Source organism: Erinaceus europaeus, chromosome 3, assembly GCF_950295315.1.
Source record: "Erinaceus europaeus chromosome 3, mEriEur2.1, whole genome shotgun sequence".
Classification (NCBI taxonomy): Eukaryota; Metazoa; Chordata; class Mammalia; order Eulipotyphla; family Erinaceidae; genus Erinaceus; species Erinaceus europaeus.
This window is the reverse complement of record NC_080164.1, coordinates 166,747,210-166,768,040: the sequence shown is the minus strand read 5'-3', so window position 1 is coordinate 166,768,040 and position 20,831 is coordinate 166,747,210. Positions and strand designations below refer to the sequence as shown.

At 49.3% G+C, this 20,831-nt stretch overlaps 1 protein-coding gene across 6 annotated transcripts in view; it reads right to left on the bottom strand.

The window, feature by feature from the left end:
* SEL1L3 (SEL1L family member 3) overlaps window positions 1-20,186 on the bottom strand; it is a 158,450-nt gene extending 138,264 nt beyond the window's left edge. For 3 of the 6 annotated variants that reach the window (XR_009549046.1, XM_060188255.1, XM_060188256.1), the window contains exon 1: window positions 19,818-20,186. Coding sequence is in view for 3 of the 6 variants with exons in the window: in XM_060188255.1 (XP_060044238.1) it covers window positions 19,818-19,985 (168 nt within the window). In the remaining 3 variants the exon portion in view is untranslated. Of the gene's footprint in view, window positions 1-19,035; window positions 19,392-19,817 lie in introns of all 6 variants that reach the window. The other 3 variants (XM_060188257.1, XM_060188258.1, XM_007521406.3) reach the window with 3 other exon arrangements.
* Between the last annotated feature and the right edge of the window lie 645 nt (window positions 20,187-20,831).

The window sequence follows — 20,831 nt, the reverse complement described above, 5'->3', positions numbered from 1 at the left end:
GAGACACCTAAAGCCCCGCTTCACCAATCATGAAGCATGTGGGGCCTGGAGACCTGAACCCAGGGCCTTGCTCACTGTGATGTGTGCACTGTCATATGTACCACCCTCCCATAACAAGGAAGGAAATTCTTACACGGGTTGCACCATGGTTGTACTCTGAGGAAGGTTCTGTTTAAGTGAAAGAAGTCAGCCATAAGAGAATAAACACGGCCGTGTCTCACTTCTGTGAGGGACCTTGTGTTGTCAGATTCCTGGGATGGTGGCTGCCTGGGGTCAAGTAGAGAGGGGCATGAGGAGTTGTTTATAGAGGGGTTTCAGCAGAGGATGATGACAAGGTTCAGGAGGTAGATGGTCGCAGTAGTGTACCACACTGTGAACAGCCTAAATCCACCAAGTTGTGCATCGAAGTGGTTCTAAATAGTAAACTTAAGGTTACGAGTAATTTTAACCATGATTTTAAAAAAATAGGCCACTGGACACTGGAATCTTGTTCAGAAATGGCAGGAACAAGAATCTCTTTCATTCAGTTTGAGCTTAGGGCTGTAGAAAGGCAGGTGAGACCAGAAGTCAGGTATAAGAATGTTGACAAATAATGGTGACACTGAGCAGAGGGGCTCAGAGCTCCAGGAAAACCAGAAACTGGAGCCCATGGGGCTGGGGCATCTGGGGGTAGGCTTTAAGGAGGGGAGGAAGGATGTGTCAGCTGGGCCCAGTGGCACAGAGAGAGTTTCTTTAGGCCAGGTGAGTCCAAGGCGGGGATATTGCTGTTGGTCTGGACAGTGTCCACAGCAGTCAGAAAGGCAGGAAGTGCAGGTATATTTGGAGACCTGAGGCCGTGGGGGTGAGAATGAGGAGAAAGGCAGGCCCAGACTCAGGAGGGCCTGAGGGCTGTGGACCCACCTTTCCTGGCGGCCAAGAGGCAAAGAAGGAGAGTCTATCATCTGGAAAGGTGTCTCTACTTTAAAAGCATTGAGATGGGAGTTGGGTGGGTAGCACAGTGGGATAAGCGCACATGGAGCAAAGTGCAAGGACCGGCTTAAGGATCCCGGTTCGAGCCCCCGGCTCCCCACCTACAGGGGAGTCACTTCACAGGCAGTGAAGCAGGTTTTCAGGTGTCTATCTTTCTCTCCCCCTCTCTGTCTTCCCCTCCTCTCTCCATTTCTCTCTGTCCTATCCAACAACAACGACATCAATAACAACAACAATAACTACAACAATAAAACAACAAGGGCAACAAAAGGGAATAAATAAATACATATTCTTTAAAAGATTTAAAAATAAATAAATAAAACCACTGAGAACCCCCACTAGAAACTAGGCTGACTGCAGCCTAGGAGGTGGTAGCCTGGCTAGACGTTCGAACTTAAAAGCATGAAATCTCAAGTTCAATACACAGGAGCACATATGCCAAAGTGACACTCATTCTCCCTCCCCCTTCCACCTCTCTCATGTTAATACAATATTTTTTAAAAATTAAAAAAAAAAAAAAAGAAGATAGGGCCGGGAGGTAGCACTGCAGGTTGAGCACACATGGTGAGAAGCGCAAGGACCAGCCTAAGGATCCCAGTTTGAGCCCCCAGCTTCCTACCTGCAGGGTGGTTGCTTCATAAGCACTGAAGCAGCTCTGCAGGTGTCTATCTCTCCCCCTCTCTGTCTTCCCCTCCTTTCTCAATTTTTCCTCTGTCCTATCCAACAACAACAGCAATGACAACAATAACATCGAGGGCAACAAAACTGGAAAAATATCCTCCAGGAGCAGTGGATTTATAGTGCAGGCACTGAGCCCCAGCCAAAAAAAAAAAAATCATTGAGAGCGGTGAATAAGACATTAAAAAATAACAATAATAAGAGAGAGAATGCAGAGAGGCAGAGAGAGAGTGAAAGGGACCATAGCATCAACGCTTCTTTCAGTGAAGGGGCCAGGCTTGGGCCTGCGTCAAGCACATGTCAAGCCAGCACACTATCCTAGTAAGCTATTTCAAAAACCTGCCCCCCATTTTTTTATAAAGTATATATATGCTCAAAGGGAACCATCACCAAAACAGGAAGACATCCTACAGAGTGGGAGATCTTTACATACCCTATATCGGATAAATGGCTAATAACCAAAATGCATAAATAACTCACTAGACTGAGCAATTAAAAAAAAAACAAAACTAAAAATGGGAGGATATGAACAGTCTTCACCAAAGAAGAGCTATATGAGAACATGCTCAAAGTCACGGATTCTCACAGAAATCACAATGAAGACAACAAGGAGGTATACCACTTTCTACCTGTAAGAGTGTCAAACATAAGAAAGGACTGAAACACAACTGTTAGCGAGAATGTGGAAAAAAAAAAAAAGGATTCTTACACACTGCCAGGGGGAATGTAAATTGGTCCAACCCCTGTGGAAAACAGTTTGGAGATTTCTGAGAACACTAGAAACAGACCTACCCTCTGACCCAGAAATTTCTCTCCTGAGAATTTATCCAAAAGAAGCAAAAACACCTATGCAAAGAGATCTGTGCTCACCTATGTTTACAGCAGCACAATTTGTAATAGCTCAAACGCAGAAACAACCCAGATGCCCAAAGATAGATGAATGGCCAAAGACAGACAGTTGTGGTATATACACACGAGGGAGTGGTAGTCAGGGAGCAGGCGGTAGCGCAGTGGGCTAAGCGCACGTGGCGCAAAGCACAAGGACCGGCATCGAGCCCCCAGCTCCCCACCTGCAGGGGGGTCGCTTCAAAAGCGGTGAAGTAAGCCTGTAGGTACCTATCTCTCCCTCCCCTCTCTGTCTTCCCCTTCTCTCTCAATTTCTCTGTCCTATCCAACAGCAATAACAACAAGGGCAACAAAATGGGGAAAATGGCCTCCAGGAGCAGCTGATTCATAGTGTAGGCACCTAGTCCCAGTGATAACTCTGGAGGCAAAAATAGTCATCTTCTCTGACTTTTTTTGGATGGAACTTGAAGGAGTCATGTTACGTCAAACAAGTGAAATAAGAAAAGAGTGAATACAAGATGATCTGACTCACAGGTAGAACTTATGAAACAAGGAAAGAAGGATAAAACAAAGTGAAATGGTAACTGGGTGTGGTATATTGCAACAAAAATGACTCTGGGGAAGAATGGAAGGGAAGGAGTGGACAGAGGGTTGAGGTGCTAGTCCATAGTGATGGAAAGGGCCATAAGTTGGAAGTGAGAGGCTTCTGCAGAGAACTTCCACAGGAAGATGAGAAACTACACGTGTGCTCAGCACTGTAAACCACTAACCCCCGTCCCATAAAATGATTTGTAAGAGAGGGTTGGGGGGGGGGGAGAAAGGAGGTTGCCAATAAAGAAAAAAAAAACAATAAGCCAATGACATAGTTCATTGATAAATAAATTCTCCCTCACAGTAAAGGAGGGAGGCACTGGTTTTTAGTCCATGAGATTCGCAGAGATCCAAACGGTCCAGTTAACACACTGCACCGGCCAGGCATAAGAAAGCACGCCCTCCCCCTCCGGTACTTGGTGGGAGAAAGCTTTGTGGGTGGCAACCAGACAGCAGCCAGCAGAAGTGGGAACGCATCCACTTCCTGGTCCAGGAATTCCTCTTCTGGGATCTTACCCTACAAACAAGCTCAGATTCTACACAACACTGTCAAGGCAGCTTGTCGCTGTAGCTCTGGGCATGACAGCAAGAGACGAAAAACCAAAATGGCCACCAAGAAAAGGTCAGTTAGTGGCTGGGGAAGCGGTTCGGTGGGTAGAGTACATTCCTTGTGCGTGAGCCCCTGAGTTCGATCCTCAGCACCACACATGACAAAGCTTTGCCACGGTTTCTTTCACGAATCTCTAAAAAGCGGGGAGGGGGAGAGAGAAGGGGAGGGGAGGAGAGAAAGCGCATGCTTGTTAAGTAAGTCAATCATAACATATATTCTCATGGGGAGCACTGAACAGATATTAGAACGTGGAAGATTTTCACTTACAGATAATGAGTTGACTCCAGAATTTGGTTCTCTTTCGCTTTCATTTTTCATTTATTTATTTGAAGAGTTTTAGCATTTTTTTTAATGCAGTGTCAGAGAATGAACCCAGCACCTTGCTTATATGTTATGCAACCTGGAACAGCCTCCTCAAGGCAGTATTTTCACTTTTTTAGTCAGGGGGGGGGCGGGGAGAGGCACTGCACCCATGCTCCACTACCTAGGGAGCTCCCCTACGTAAGGCCAATGACATTCCCATGTGCTGCTGGGGCTCAGGAAGGTGTGTGCTCTACTGGGCAAGCTGTCTCTCAGGAAGGTGTGTGCTCTACTGGGCAAGCTGTCTCTCAGGAAGGTGTGCTCTACTGGGCAAGCTGTCTCTCAGGAAGGCGTGTGCTCTACTGGGCAAGCTGTCTCTCAGGAAGGTGTGTGCTCTACTGGGCAAGCTGTCTCTCAGGAAGGTGTGTGCTCTACTGGGCAAGCTGTCTCTCAGGAAGGCGTGTGCTCTACTGGGCAAGCTGTCTCTCAGGAAGGTGTGTGCTCTACTGGGCAAGCTGTCTCTCAGGAAGGTGTGTGCTCTACTGGGCAAGCTGTCTCTGGGCCCCAAGGTTGTTTTGCATTTGGTTTATGTGTCCATTTTTGCCTGCCAGGAATTTGCTCCTTTGTGACTCTGCCATTCCCAATAAACTCCTTCTCCTCCTCTTTAAATTTTAAACAGAGAAGGGGTAGGAGGGAGAGAGGAAGAGACAGAGGGAGAGATAAAGAAAGAGAAGCAGAAGAGAGACAGCACAGCAGCAGAAGCTTCCACAATGGTGCTGGGGGCTTGACCCCATGTCCTCCAGTGCGGCAAAATGTACACTCTACCAACTGAGATCTGCCAGCCCTGTCTGCTTTCTAAAGCTAGACTTGGAATTATGACTGGCTTAGGTTTTGTTTTCTTAGTTTTTTTAAATATTTATTTATTCCCTTTTGTTGTCCTTGTTGTTCATCGTTATTATTATTGTTGTATTGCTATTGTTGTTAGCTAGGACAGAGAGAAATGGAGAGAGGAGGGGAAGACAGAGAGGGAAGAGAAAGAGACACCTGCAGACCTGCTTCACCGCCTGTGAAGCGACTCCCCTGCAGGTGGGGAGCCAGGGGCTCGAACCGGGATCCTTACGCCGGTCCTTGCGCTTTGTGTCACATGCGCTTAACCTGCTGCCCTACCGCCCAACTCCCATTTTGCTTGGTTTTGTTTGTTTGTTTGTTTGTTTTTAGATTCATTTTGCTATTTTATGCAATAGGAAAGATGAGAGGACAGTTCCATCACACACGCAAACTGCTGTTCTTTGATCGCTGAATCACCTTCCTGCCTGGTTTTTTTGCTTTTAAGGGGAAAATACAAGCACACTCACAGAGTGAGTATACAGAGCATCGGTTAAATGCAGAGAAGACAGAATGCGAGAGTGCAACACTGGGCATCTTTATCCTTTGAACTGTACGCTACAGGAATGTTTTTTAAAGCGGATACAGGGTTTGTGAAATAGCGCACTTGGAGAGTGTGTTACTTTGCCATGTGTGAGACTCAGCTTCTGGCCACTCTCTACTGCATGGAAGGGAGTTTAGTGCCAAGGCCTTTCTTAAAAAAGGGGTGGGGGGGTCTGGGGAGATAGCATAATGGTTCTGTAAGGCTTTCATGTCTGAGGCTCTGAGGTCCCAGGTTCAATCCCTGGCACCACCATAAACCAGAGCTGAACACTGCTCCAGTGTTTCTCTCTCTAAATAAAGAAAGAAAGAAATAGCAAAAAGGGGAGAATAAATAAATAAATAGCAGGGATAAAAAAAAAAAAACAGACCATAGAAACAAAAAATGAAGCTTAGCCAAGTGTCAGAAGAAGGGTTAGCCGTTGTGTTGGATTAGTCACGGGCAGAACTATGTAGAAAGTGGGGTAACACCAGACTGTCCACCCCCACAGCCCCAGACTGGTTTTATGTTCTCTTCCCCACTCCCAACTGACAGGGCGGTGAGAACCAAGCATCAAACCATCTTAGAGTTAGCTGCAGGGACGGCAGAGTGGACGGGCCCTTGGAGACAACAAGCCTATCCCGACTTCTGCATGAGGAAATGGAGATGGCGAGGGGGCTCCACCACACCCACAGCGACCCTGTCCTGCCCAGCGGGGCTCAGCTGCTCCTTCTCCCGCACGCCCCTGTCTCCACCCCAGAGCACATCAACCACCGGACAAAGAGGTGATGTGGAGGCCACAAGACAGCTCACCTGGGCAGTGCACTGCTTTGCCATGGGTGTGGCCCAGGTTCGAGCCCTGTCCCTATGGCACTGGAGGAAGTTTCAGTGCTGTGGAGTCTCTTTTCCTCTCTCTCTCTCTCTCTCTCTCTCTCTCTCTCCCTCTCCCTCTCCTTCCCTCTACCTCCCTCACCCTTACCCTCCATCTCTCCCTCTCCTTATGTCTCTCTCTATCTATCTAAAAGTCAGTCCAGAGAAGTGAAGGTCCAAAGATGAAATAACTAAATACATTAATAAATAGCCTGCGAACTCTAGGCATAATTCTGCTTTTGGATGAGCAGCAATATGCCACCCCACATCTGGCCAGAAGCAGGGCTTAATCACAGATGGAGCCCCCACCCCACCCCTAACAGAAAGCTGTTCTGTGTAAACTGGGCCAGGACAAGCTGGGGAGGGCCAGCAATGGTTCCAAATGTCCCCAAGGCTATGCTTGCTCAAGTCCAGGCAAGGGGACATTTGTTTATTTAGTGAAACAACAGGGAGCAGAGTCCAGATTCTGCTGTGGTCAGCTACCTGTCACTCTGCATGTGTCCGCTCTCCAAAGCTGGCCTCCAGCCTCTTCCTCGTTCCTGTCATGTACTGTCCCTTAAGAACCCACCTAGTGGGTTGGGAGACAGTATAGTGGTTCTGCAAAAAACTTTCATGCCTGTGGCTCTGAGGTTCCAGGGTCAATCCCCAGCACCACCATAAGCCAGATCTGAGCAGTACTCTGGTCTCTCTTTCTCTCTGTCCCTTAATCTCTAAATAAATAAATAAATGAATAAGCATTTTTTAAATATTTATCAATTTATTTCCTATTGTCACCCTTGTTGTTTTATTGTTGTAGCTATTATTGTTGTTGTTATTGATGTCATTGTCATTAGATAGGACAGAGAGAAATGGAGAGAGGAGGGGAAGACAGAGGTGGGGAGAGAAAGACAGACACCTGCGGACCTGCTTCACCGCCTGTGAAGCGACTCCCCTGCAGGTGGGGAGCCAGGGGCTCGAACCGGGATCCTTAAGCCAGTCCTTGAGCTTTGCGCCACATGTGCTTAACCCACTGCACTACCGCCCGGCCCGACTCCCTTGAATAAGCATTTTAAAAAATAAAACCTACCCAGACCCTCTCTACCAACTCCAGTTTGTTTGTTTGTTTTTCACATGTCTAATGCTGATGCTAAGAACACCACTGAAAACCTCTTTTAAACAGAAAGCTGAAGGGGAAAGGTTATCTGACTCCACTGCGAGGTACAGTTAGCAAGTGTCACATCACTTCTCACAGCTGAAGATGCACCTAGGGGCCGGGCAGTGGAACATGAAGTAGAGCACACACAGTACCATGAGACAGCACCCACCTCCCAACCACGCTGCTGGTCTGCAGCGGGGAAGCTTCACGGGCAGTGAAGCAGTGCTCAGGGTGCGTCTCATTCTCTTTCTCTATCTCCCCCCTCTTCCTTCTCAATGTCTCTCTATCCTATGTAAAAGGGAGAGAGAGAGAGAGAGAGAGAGGGCTAGAGGGAGGGAGAGAGAAAGAGGAAAGACAGAAGGAAGGAATGAAGGGAGGAAGGGAGGGAGGGAGAAAAAAAAACTGCCAAAAACAGTGGTTTTGTGCAGACAATATGCCCCCAAAAGAACACTGGTGGTAATCAAAAAATTAATTTAATTTAATTAAAAATAAAAATAAAAAATAAAGAAACCACTGTCTGTTTTTGCATCGTAACAAGAGTGTTGTGCTGAGCGTGGTTTCACTTCTGCCCAATGACCCTTCAAGTCCCCTAACCTAACCGGAGACTCAGCAATTCTGGGATCAGTGGTGACAGATGAGAAGGACGGTGGTATCGGACACCGGGCTGTGTACCCTCTCCAGAGCCTTCCCTCAAACTTCCACTTCAAAGGAAATTTCCATCTATCCAAGTAAAGATGATCCCCCTTTGCACCTGCTCTGAAGCCTCAAGTGCAGGAACAGAAAATCCAGAGAGGTCACGAAGTCTGGGCACAAAAGGCGTGCTCTAAGTGTAAAATACAGACCACGTTTCAAAAACCTAATATAAAAACTGGCTGTGGGGAGTCGGGCGGTAGTGCAGCGGGTTAAGCGCACATGGCACAAAGCACAAGGCCCCGTGTAAGGATCCCAGTTCAAGCCCCCGGCTCCCCAACTGCAGGGGAGTTACCTCACAGGCGGTGAAGCAGGTCTGCAGGTGTCTCTCTGTCTCTCTTCCTCTCTATCTCCCCCTTCTCTCTTAATTTCTCTCTCTCTATCCAATAACAACAAAAAAAAACTGGCTGTAAAATTCTCATTAATGTAAGATCACAATGATTGCGTCTTGGCCTGCAGTTAAACCAACTGGATGACTCACATTTACCTCACCTCTCTCTGCTGGAAATTTAAAATCACACTCAAGGGGCCAGGTGAAGGTTCAGTCAGTAGAGTATACCCGTGACCATGTGTGAGCACCTAGGTTCAAGCCTCCCTCCAACCACTCCCGGTCCCCAACTGCAGAAGTGGGAGCTTCATAAGCAGCGGAGCAGTGCTGCAGGCATCTCTTCTCTCTTTCTCTCCCCCTGACTCTCACCCTCTAACAAAAAGAAAGGGGGGTAATAAAAGGCCGCTGGGAGCAGTGGAGTCTTGCAGGCACCAAGTCCCTGTGATAATCCTGGGGATTAAAAAAAGAAAGAAAGAAAAGGGGAGTCGGGCGGTAACGCAGCAGGTTAAGCGCACGTGGTGCGAAGCGCAAGGACTGGCAGAAGGATCAAGGTTTGAGCCCCCGGCTCCCCACCTGCAGGGGAGTCGCTTCACAGGTGGTGAAGCAGGTCTGCAAGTGTCTGTCTTTCTCTCCCTCTCTCTGTCTTCCTTTCCTCTCTCCATTTCTCTCTGTCCTATCCAGCAACAAAAACAACATCAATAATAACTACAACAATAAAACAACAAGGGCAACAAAAAAGGAATCGTTTTTTTAAATTTTTTTTAAAAGAAAGAAGAGAAATTATATTCCTGGCTCACCTCATATTTCTACTGGATGACACCATTCTGAACAGATTCGAGGTCAGCACACTTTCCTGTAAAAAAGGGCCAGCTAGAAATATATTAGGGTTTTAGGTCACTTAGGTGTCCAGTGTAACTACTCCAGGTTGCTGGGGTCGCCAGAGGGCGGACATCGGCAGCACATCAGAGGACAGGCATGGCCATGGGCCAGTACAACTGCCTTTACATAAACAGGCGACCGAGCCAGACTCTGAACTCTCCAGGTAGGGTGAGTGCCTTGTCAGGTTCAAGTCTCTATGGCACTAGAGGACGTCTGGTGCTGTGGTATCTCTCCCTTTCTGTGTCTCTCTACTTAAATGAACAAGTGTCCCAAAGCAGTGAATTAATTCACGAATGCACGAGAGGCCCCAGATCCGCAGAAACCAGACAAAGTAGGTGACTGCTACTGTTTTTGGTACAGTCATTTTGGAAAACAGTATGGAGTTTCTTCAAGAAGCTAATGAAGGCTACAAAGATAACATTAATGGTTACGCAAACATTCATGCCTGAGGTTCTGATCTCATAGGGTCAATCCCCAGCATCACTATAAAGCCAGAGCTGAGCAGTGCTCTGGGAAGAGAAAAATAAAATTAAAAAGACACATGCAATTGAGCAATCTCACTTTTGGGTAGCTTTCTGAAGAATACAAAAATGTTCACAGCTAAAGTTACACCTACCCTTATTATTTATTACCACAGTGCCACTTACAATAGCTAAACTATGGCAGTCAGCAAAGTGCCTAACGCTGTGTGTTTGGATAAAGAAGACACTACACATTTCTACCAAAGAATACTCTCCAGCTATAAAAAGATGAAATAGCCTCATCCTCAGTAAAATGGAAGGCACTCAGGGAGCCTGTGCGAAGCGAAAGGAGTCAGACGGAAAAAGACAAGCGCTGGACGATTTCACCCATGTGTGCGATCTAAGAACAGAGAATTGACAGACAGGCAAAAGGGAGACAAAGAGACAGACGAATAGACACCACTCACAGAGGTAAAGACAAACCAGGGAGAGACAAACTGGAAAAAGGGGGTGAAAAAAAAGTGTGGGGGGGTTTAAAAAAAAACTCAGGCTATTAGGCTGGGAGATAGCACAATGGTTATACAAGAAAGATTTTCATGCCTGAGGCAGTAAAGGTGTTAGGTTCAATCCCAAGGGCCACCATAAACCAGAGCTGAGCAGTGCTCTGGTGGAAAAAAAAAAACAAAAACACCTCACAGTGACTATAATAAGGCAGGTGGTAAGCTGAACTATGGACTATGGGACCATAATTGACCAAATGCTGGGTTTCTTTTCTTTTTCCTTTTTTTTTTTTTTTCTTTTGCTTCCAGAGGTATCGCTAGGGCTTGGTGCTGACATTTCGGAGCCACTGTTCTTGGTGGTAATTTTTTCCATTTTTATCTGACAGGACAGATAGAAATTGAGAGGGAAGGGGGAGATAGAGAAAGAGACAAAAAGAAAGATAAGACACCTGCAGACCTGCTTCACCGCCTGTGAAGCAAGCCCCTCCCTGCAGGTGAAGAACCTGGTCCTTGTGCTTCGAACTACCTGTGCTTGACCTGGTGCGCCACTGCACGCCCCTCCCCCACCTCTTTTTTTTTTTTAAATCAAGTCTTTATTCTGTATAGAATTTCAAAGAATACAAAGTGATAGAAGACAAGCTTTGTTATGGGATTATCCTATAGGAAAATGGAGATGAATCACCCAATTGGCACATTTCCTATAGGTGTTGTCAGTGGGGCCTGATTTGTTCTTGACTTAACTGTCCCTGGCAATGGTGCCGACATCTTGCTACTGTTGCTTTCCCTAATAAAATTCTAACTCCCTAACTAGGGAGAGAAGCTGGCACCCAATTAAGCAGCGAGGTATCATTTCATGAACTGAGCTGGGATATCTGAGAAGCAGGAGTGAAAGTTTGAGTAAACACACAGGTGGGACCGTGTAGCTAAGAAGACCCCAGAAACACCACTGTCCAGAGCACAGTGCAAATCTACCAGGAAGGTTGGAGAAGTGTCCGGTACTCTGGGCCCTTACACAATGCAGGAAGTTTGCTCCTTGCAGGATGGACTCAACCCAACAGCCAGCTGCTTCATCATGAGCCCTGGCCACCTCTGTTATGTACAAAACCAACACCGCTTAGCTACACATCACACTCTAAATATTGATTAAGCTGAAGCTGATTTCCTGGCTCAAGTCATGTATGTTGTTATGAGCAGTTTCCTGCCAGGAAAAAATAAAGCAATTAACTTGAAGAGTTTCAGCTACAGGCATGACACGTGTCTAACCTTCCTAGGTATTTTCACATGCCAAGTTGCGTTAACAGAAGCTAAAAATTACCCAAACGTCGCCTTCATTTAGAAAATTTGAGGTCAGGGTCCACGTCTTATTCATTGTGATGTCTCCAGTTTCTAAAATTGAGCCTGAATACAGCAGGTACCTGGCAAGGGTTTTCTCACTAAAATAAAGTACCAGGAGTGAGCCCTTCTGTCAGGTGCAGTGGTAGTTGTCCACAATCCTCAAGGAACATCAGGGAGACAAGACTTGCTCCAGGGGGCTGGGTGGTGGCACACCCAGCTAAGCACACATAGTACTAAGCGCAAGGACCCATACAGGATCCCGGTTCAGAGCCCTGGCTCCCCAGCTACAAGGGGATGCTTCACAAGTAGTGAAGCAGGTCTGAAGGTGTCTTTCTCTCTCTCTCTCTTTCCCTCTCGCTCTCAAAAAAAAGACTTGCTCCAAACAAGGGTCCCCATCACTCTTTCCTGACACTCACACATTCTTTTTCTTTTTTTGGGGGGGGAGGGACGCCATATCTCTACTTCCCATTCAATGTCATTAGACTCCTTTTTCCCCCCCCTTTTCTTTCTTTCTTTCTTTTTATTTTTCATATCTATTTTCCCTTGAGTTGCCCTTGTTGTTTTTCATTGTTGTAGTTATTACTGTTGTTGTTGATGTTGTCGCTGTTAGGACAGAGAGAAATGGATAGAGGAAGGGAAGACAGAGGGGGAGAGAAAGATAGACACCTGCAGACCTGCTTCACTACTTGTGAAGCGACGCCCCTGCCGGTGGGGAGCTGGGGGCTCTAACCGGGATCCTTACGCCGGTCCTTGCTTTTTGTGCCATGTGTGCTTAACCAACTACCACCCGACTTCCTTTTTTTTTTTTAAAGATTTTATATACTTATTATTGAGAAAGGTAGAAGAGAAAGAGAACCAGAGCATCACTCTGATACATGTGCTGCTGGGGATCAAACTTGGGACCTCAGGCTAGACAGTCCAACACTTTATCCATTGCACCACCTCCCAGACTGCTCACTAACCTCATTCCAAAGAGTCCTTGTCCTTTGGCATTTTGCAGGAAGTCAACAGACCTGGGTAACTATGAGGTCAGGGAGAGTGGCACACCTTCCCCATAAGGGGGAAATGTATCCCAGAGTCCTTCCTGACAATGATGCTCCATTCTAGAACTTTCTACCGTCCTGTACCAAAAAGACATCGTGAATATTAAAACTGCCCCAGCCCCCCACTGCACTCATGTTCATCTGGTGATTTTCATCCATGCTAATGTGATCAAGAAGAAGAAAAAAACAAAACAAAACAAAATCCTGAGAAATATTATGCATGTACAAACTATTGTATTTATTGCTGAATGTAAAACATTAATTCTCCAATAAAGAAATTTAAAAAACAAAACAGACTGCAGGAGCATCAAGTATTTATGTATTTATACTAGTCTTGGGGACAAAATGGCTTAAAAGCCAAGTCCAAATGCCCGGCAGCTGTAAGCGAAACATGTGGGGCGAAAGGGGCATTTCTGTGCTCTCAAATGATGCCATTTGCACAACCACAGAGATGGGCCACCTTGGATGTGGCCGAGCTCTGAGCACAATGGCTCAATGCCTGAGCTCTCAAACACCTGCTTTTGCCGGAAGTCAAGCCTGATCAAAGTCAAATCTGACAAGAATGCAAATCCTCACAAAACACAGATTTCCCATCTCTGTGTAATTGTGTATGGGGTGGCAAATGTTTCTAAGAAAGAAAGAAAGGGAGAGAGAGAAAGGAAGGAAGGAAGGAAGGAAGGAAGGAAGGAAGGAAGGAAGGGAGGGAGGGAGGGAGGGAGGAAGGAAGGAAGGGAGGAAAGAAGGAAGGGAGGGAGGGAGGGAGAGGAGGGAGAAAGAAAAAGAAAGCGCAGGGTCAGGTGATGTGTGGTCGCGATATATTCAATTCAGCCAGGGAATCAAGAAATAGACGAATTTATGTATCTTCAGAAGGGGGAAATCTATTCAGAGTGCCTGAAGTTCCTTTTAGGATGACTGCATCTGCTTCCTTGAAACAAAAATCAATGAGATGAAACTCTATTCAAATAACAAACAAAAAAAAACTTGGCTCTTTTCTCTGCACATCCACATGCTATGTAAGGAAGGCTCAGAGATCAGGGAAATCTTAAATCACCCATATCTCCAATGAGAAGTTCGTTTACACTTACACATATACCCTGGGTTTGTCTGATATGCAAACAATCATTGAACATGTCTCTCATCTGGTCCATTCCGCCCCATCAGTCATCTGAGAAGACCTTGGCTCATAAGGCCTTTTTTTTCTGCACACTCAAAGTTTCCATAGGTCAGAAAAAGGTAATTGTATTGGCCTAAAAGGCCTGCTTCCCCAAAATCTGCTGACTAGAGAAAATCAAGAGTTCTGTTTGTGTCAACAAAGCGTGCAATTAAGCAGAAGGGGCGACGATGTCACTGTGTCCTGCAGAACTCCGGCTGTGCCCTGGGAAATAATCCCACAAAAAGCCTTCCTACACCTGAGCGAGGACCAGAGGCTTCCCTCTCAGGAACCAGCAACACTCCTCGCGGGCTGGACCCACTCTGCCCTTTAATACTCAGTGACTCACTATTTCTTTCTCAGTCAACTCCTACCAGGGCAGCCAAGAGCTGGTTTGGTTTGATTTCCCTCAGCGTCAACTGGGTACCAGGCACTGCCATGGTTGTGGACACACCTGCATCTCACTCATTTGTTTTTCTTTATAACTTACTTATTTTCAATAGAGACAGAGAGAAATTGAGAGGGGAGTGGGGGAGAGAGACACTTGCAGTACTGCTTCACCACTCATGAAGCTTCCCCCCACACAGGTGGGAACCAGCTCTCAAACTTTGGTCCCTATATACCTATATACTACAGGTGAATAAATGCTCCAGGCTCACCTCACCTCCTTTCACTTCTTTTCTTTTTTTTTTTCTTTTTCTTTTTTTTTTTAAACGAGGACACTATTCAGCTCTGGTGTATGGTGGTACAGGAACTAGAACCTGGGACTCTGGAGTAGAGCCTCAGGCATGAAAGTCTTTTGTGCAAAACCACTATACTACCTCCCCAGCCCCTCACTTCCACTCTTACACTCTCACACACAACTTCACAGAACCTCTCCTTGCTTCCAAGCCTCATCCTCACAGCACTGTGGTGGGAGGCCATGCACGCCAGTGTCACAGCTTAGGACACGGGATGGGTTCAGAGAGGTTTGAAGAACTTGCCCAAAGTCAAGCAGCTACTGCCAAAAAACAGGACCAACAAAAGTCAAACCCAAATTGACCGACCAGAAAATTCCATCAAGTAAGTGTCTCGTGTCTGGGGAGGGAGACGGAATCTTTTTCCCACACACACATCACACAGAGCCAACCCACAACTCCATTAAGCTCTCCCTTGGGTGAGGAGGATGAGAGATCAGTAAGAATCCCCATAGCAGGGGCGCCTTGGTAATCACTCCATGGCTGCTGGAGACATGTGACCCCTGTTCTTTTCTCAGGAGAATGAGACGAGCCAACAGAATGGGTCCACTGGAAGTTATATACCGTCACCATGAGTCTAGCCATCTGTCTGCCAACTATCTGGTCCTGTCTTTCTTTCTTTTTCTTTTCTTATTATTGTCACCAGGATTAATGCTGGAGCTTGGTGCCTGCATCCAATGCTACTGGTGGCCATTTCCACACAAAACCTATCCCGCCCCGCCTCTTTTTTCTTTATTTGATAGGACAGAGAAATTTTAAAGGGGAGATAGAGAAGGAGAGGGACAGAGACACCTGCAGTACTTGCTTCACCACTCATGAAGTGTCCCTCCTGAAGGTGGGGAGCAGGGGCCCTGCGCATGGTATTACATATGCTTAACCAAGTGCACCATCACCCAGCCTCCTGGTTCTGCTGTTTCTTCCCTTCGACCTTTCCTCCAGCCTCCTTTCAGCCAAGGCATAATCCCAACACAGTCACTAAGAAGAACAGAAAGGAGACAAGAGGTCAGTATCACCCTGCCTGGGAAGTTCTCGAGAGCTCTCTCCTGGATGAATGTGGTAGCTGTGTGTGACTGAAGTTGCTCTGTTTCAGATATCCAAAAATCACTCTCACACAGGCTGCGTGCCTGAGTCTCTACACCTTGTCTTGAGGGATAAAGACAGTCATGTCCTCCCAGGTGTGTGCTACACACAGTGTGTGCATACATTCTCTTAATTCTCGGTCTTACACTGTAAAGAACATAACTGGGTGGGGGAGGCAGTGGCGCAACAAGTAGAGTGCACATGTTACAGTACACCAGGACCCAGGGGTGGGGGGAAGCTTCACAAGTGGTGAAGCCATGCTGCAGATGTCTCTTATTTTTTTCTTTTTTCTCTCTTTCTACCTCTCCCTTCCCTCTCAATTCCACTGTCTCTATCCAATAAAGGGAGGTGTTTTTTTTTTCAAAAAAAAAAAAAACACACAGAAAAGTTTAAGATACACGGATCACTTATTTCAGTGTACAACCAAAGTTAAATGCATGTCTAACCAGCACCCACGTTCACGCTGAAGAGTCTTGCTCTGCCACTGCCATCCATACAGGCCACCGGGAGATGTAACCCCTTGTGAAGCAAAACAACTGCATATTCCCGGCCAGAGTAGCGCCTGGACACAGCTGCCTCCCACAAATGCTATTGTCAAAGATGGGGCTGGAACACACGGGGGCTGTCCTAGGCTACTCTGCAGGAATAGCAGCGTTAAGATGGAAGGAAAGGATGCTGGGGCAGAGCAAGAACGGCACCAACTGACCCTGTGACCTCAGCAGGAGCGACTCCTGGCACCTTTTGCTGTAGCACTCCTTGCCCTGCTCTGGGGAGGCTGTGTCTCTCTCTTGACCTCTGACGACCTCTGAATTTTCTGGCAGCTGCTGGGACCAGGGATCATCTTTTCAGAAATCTGCTTTGGCATCGTTCCGTGACTTATCCTTCAGGCCTTGTCGCAATTATTCATGCTTTGGCAGTATCCTAGCTACAGCCACCACCCTGTGCTGGGGCTGCCACTGAAGGTGACTCTGTCCCAGAGGACTGAGAAGGAAGCTTCCAGGGCCCCCAGACTCTGGCTGCAGGAAGCAGTTCCCTGTGAGCGGAGGGGCTTCAAGGCACTCAACCAACCTACAGCCCTTGAGACCAAGCCAGGAGGCAGGGGTTGCATAAAGCAGGGTTGGCCTTTGAGCCTTGGACAGTTTGGGCAGGGGATGCATTCTAAGTGTGTGTGTGTGTGTGTGTGTGTGTGTGTGTGTGTGTGTATCCTCTCTCTCCCTCTTCCTCTCCCTCTCTCTCAGCCCTATACTTGGACACACAATCATACAAACTCCAGCACTCAACCCTACCAGCGTCTGACCCCCACCGGCCCAGATGATGCAGCCCTTTGACTCTCCAATCACAGAAGACACGTTTTCCTGGTTTTACTGCATTGAACTTTTCTTTCTTTTTTCTTTTCCTCGTCAACATCCTGCTTCTATTCTGTGGCCTATGCTTCCTGCTTTGTGTACTACAAGCGCCTTTAGACATGACCTCACATCCTGGCTAGTTGCACAGTAACAGCTAATCGCATAGCTCTGCTAATGGTCTGCATGCATCTATGCATGAGGGCAATGGGCTGTGCACGGCAGCATCAAGGAAGCAACATGCTACCTAGACCAAGAAAGGCGAGGAATGGGACCTCTGGAAGTCAATGGACTTGAGTCTCAGTCGTGGACTTCCTGCATGACACCCCCCCCACACACACACACACACACACACACATACAACCTACTTTATCTCTCTGAGCCTCCGTTTTCCCTTCGGAATGGGGGTCGGGGTCTCAGCAGTTCCTCCTCTGTCACCTGATCATCACTCAGAAGAATACTGGATAATGCCTGTAACTGACTCAGCACAACACACACTAGGATTAGCTTTTAAACTTGAGAATTATTGGCTAGCGTTCTTCTTCCCGTGTCTTCATACTCCTGAGCTCTTTCTAGTAATACTGCTAGTGTTCGCACCCCACCTGGCCCACCCCCCACCCCCAAGCATTCCTTCCCTGGTGAGCAGAAGGGACACAATTAGGCAACTTTTTTCTGCTGTCTGATGTTTTCCCGCTTCTTGTAGGTGTTTGCATTCCCTCAGTCTCCACATGCAACCTCCCTAAGGTTCAGGAGCCTTCCAGCAGGCACCTCTAGGATAAACACGCTCCAGTGTCACTTCTGCCTCCTGCGCTTCACAATCTAATTCTCCTTCTGTCATTTCCCTCCCCGGGAGACATTCCAGAGCCATTCTGATCCTGTGGGCCACGACAGTCCTCCTTCCTCCATGCTCTAGTTCCTTCCCACATGACCCTGGCTCCTGCCATCTTCTCTGCACCAGCCGTGCACCATGTCACTCTGCTGTGCCCATGGCCTCTTTTCACTCCATTACCAGTCTTCTAGAACATCCCGACTCATACAGAACTTTCTACTTATTTCTGCACCACCACCACCACCACCACCACCACATGGGCCTGTCACCTTTGCACTTGCTTCTGTGAGTTCTTCCAACTGTCCAGAAATGGCAGAGACCAGGCTCAGGATCCCTACATGGAGCTCAGCAGAGCACCTGTTCACCAATGTTTCACACGTTGCTCTACTCTGTCATTTCTGCCTCTGTGGGTCACCAGCGCCTGGTGGACGGGAATCATCTGTTTAAACTGAAGCCCTGTCATTTGTTGTGGCAGCTTTATTTATGAGCCTGTGTGCTGTGATCCTGTGGCATAAATATTCAATAATAATAACTCTAGAGTGAAAATGTGTGTGTGTGCGTGCGTGTGTGTGTGTGTGTGTGCGCGCGCGCGTGTGTGTGATTCACATTAACTGGCAACCTGCAGTGGAAATGCAAAGTAAATCCATGCACCCAGTCTGGTGCTGGCTAATTGTAAAATAAGAGGACTGATGAACTGCTCAACAGGTTACATGCAAAAGCAGAATTACAATTTGCTTTTTATTATTTTGTAAACACCCTCCTGCTTCAAGAAATAAAGCATCCAAGAAGGAAAGAGTATTAAAAGAAACTTGGGCCAGTGGGTGGCACATTTCTTTGGAATCGGATGCCAAGCCCTGCCAGAGGGCTTCCAGCTTCCAGGCAGGTTTTTTTTTTAATCTTTTTTTTTCCCCCTCTAAGCAGAAAGCCACCCCACTAATGCTAATGCCTCAAATGAAAAACGAATCCTGGACAATGACACTGCTCATTTTTTTTTATATAGCATTCTGTGAATTTCCTATGACATCAGTTTCATGATTCAGCATTTTCCATTTCATTTATTTACAGTAATATATGGCGAGAAAACTCAAGAGTTCTGCAGGATCCTGGAACAAAAGGTAGAGCTAGGCGCCAGGGGTGTCCCTTCTCCGTAAAAGGCTTGCTGGGAGAGTGGCGGGAGGAATTCAAAGCAGGAGGAAAAGCAAGCCAAGAGTGTGTGTGGGGTGGGGGGGGAGACACACTGAGGACCACTTTCCCACCTTGTTCCGCGAGTCTCAATTACTCTGGCGCGCTGAACGACCGGTCTCGGAAAATAGGTTACCGCCATGGAGTTGATGACTAAAGCAGACCGCCCAGAAGTGTGCGGACTGCACGCTGAGAGCCACCGGGCCAGCATACACCGGGAACCACAGCGTCTCGAGACGCAGCTAAAGTCCCCCGTGTGGCGGCGAGCGTGCTCCAAAGAACCAGCTTTCTTCCCGGCTCCCGCAACTTGGCCGGAGTGGCCACGGAGGAGTTGGGGCGCGCTCGGGAACGCGGGACTCGGCCGGCAGCGTCGGCGGACAGCGGCCCGACCCGAGAGAACAGGGTGGAAATCTGGCGAGCTGGGGCGAGCCTCATGGGAGGGGGGTATGGAGAGAGAGGGGGGGGAGAAAGAGAGAAGGAGAAAGAGAGAGAAAGGAGCGCGAAGTTGGGAGGGCGGGGAGCGGGGCGCAGACTGGGAGGGACGCCCGGGGCGCGGTGGAAGGGAGGGGGCTGGAGAGGCCAGCGCGGCCAGGCGGGGAGGGAGGGGACGCGGGGACCAGGGGGCTCCCAGGTGGACTAGGGGGTGTGTGGAGGGGGAGGCAAGCGAGGTCTCCCCGCAGACCCGAGCCGGTCTGTGCGGGAGAGGGATGGAGCCGAACGGGCGAGAGCGCAGCGCCGCAAGTCCGCCCCGCGCATTCCGGGGAGCCCGCTCCAGGTGCGGGGAGCGAAACTAGCGGCGCGTCCCCGGCCCCCCACCCGTGCGCCCCTGGGGGACCCCACCGGACCCCGCGCTCACCAGGTAGCAGAGGAGCAGCAGCGCGCCGGCTGGGCGCCCGCCGAGACCCGAAGGGGCTCCGACGCTCGGGGGGGCCATGGCTGCGGCCCGGGGGCCAAGCGCGGGCGGCGGGGGCTGCTGCTGCTGCTGCCGCCGGGGCCAGGCGAACCCCGCGCAGCGCCGCTGCATGGCCAGGCCACCCGGATCCGGGCCGGAACAGGTCACCTGGTGCGAGGAGCGGCCCCCGCCCGAGGCGCCACCTTCCCGCCCGCCCCCGGCCGGCCCGGCCGCCGCGCGGGGCCACCTGCCGCCCCGGACCTGCCGCCGCCGCCGCCGTTCCCTCCGCCCCCGCAGTCCCCGCCGCGCCGGCTCCTCCCAGCCTAGTCCCCTGCTCGTCCCCTCCCTCGCCGCCGCCGCCGCGGCTTCCCCGGGTCCCACCCCCCGCCCCCCAGCCCCCAGGCGGCCCGCGCCGGCCCCCCCCCCCGCCCCGGCCCGCCCCTTTCCCCTTTCTGCCCGGCCCTCCCGCCCCCGGCGAGCTTCCCCTGCGCCCACTTCCTCTCCTGCCCTGCGCCCACTCTCTCCGCGCGCTCCCTCCCTTTCTCTCAGACCCCCCCCACTTTCTCCCCCGCCCCCCGCGCCGCCGCCTTCCCGCCCGAGCAATGGGTTTTTGTTCGGTGTCTGGATTGGGGGGGTTGATGGGGCGTCATTCCCGCCGGGCGTGGGGTGCGGGTGCCCCCTGGAGTCGTGGCGCACGGCGCCCTGTCCTTCTGGCTGGATTTTGACCCCTGCCGACTCCACCTGTCCACCCTCTGGGGAGCGGCCGTCTCCCCACTACCCGCACATTGGGGGCGGGGGAGGGGAGGCGGGGGTGGCGCCCCACCCTGTGAACTGGTTGGCGGCACGTTCTGGATGTTTCCCCCGGGTTCGGTGCCTCCCCGCCGCTGTGCTCTTTGTTTGAGTTGTCCATGGTTGGGGCGCCCGGAGCGGGTGTGTGGTTTGCTTTGATCCCCAAGTCCCGACTTCCACTTGGGGCCA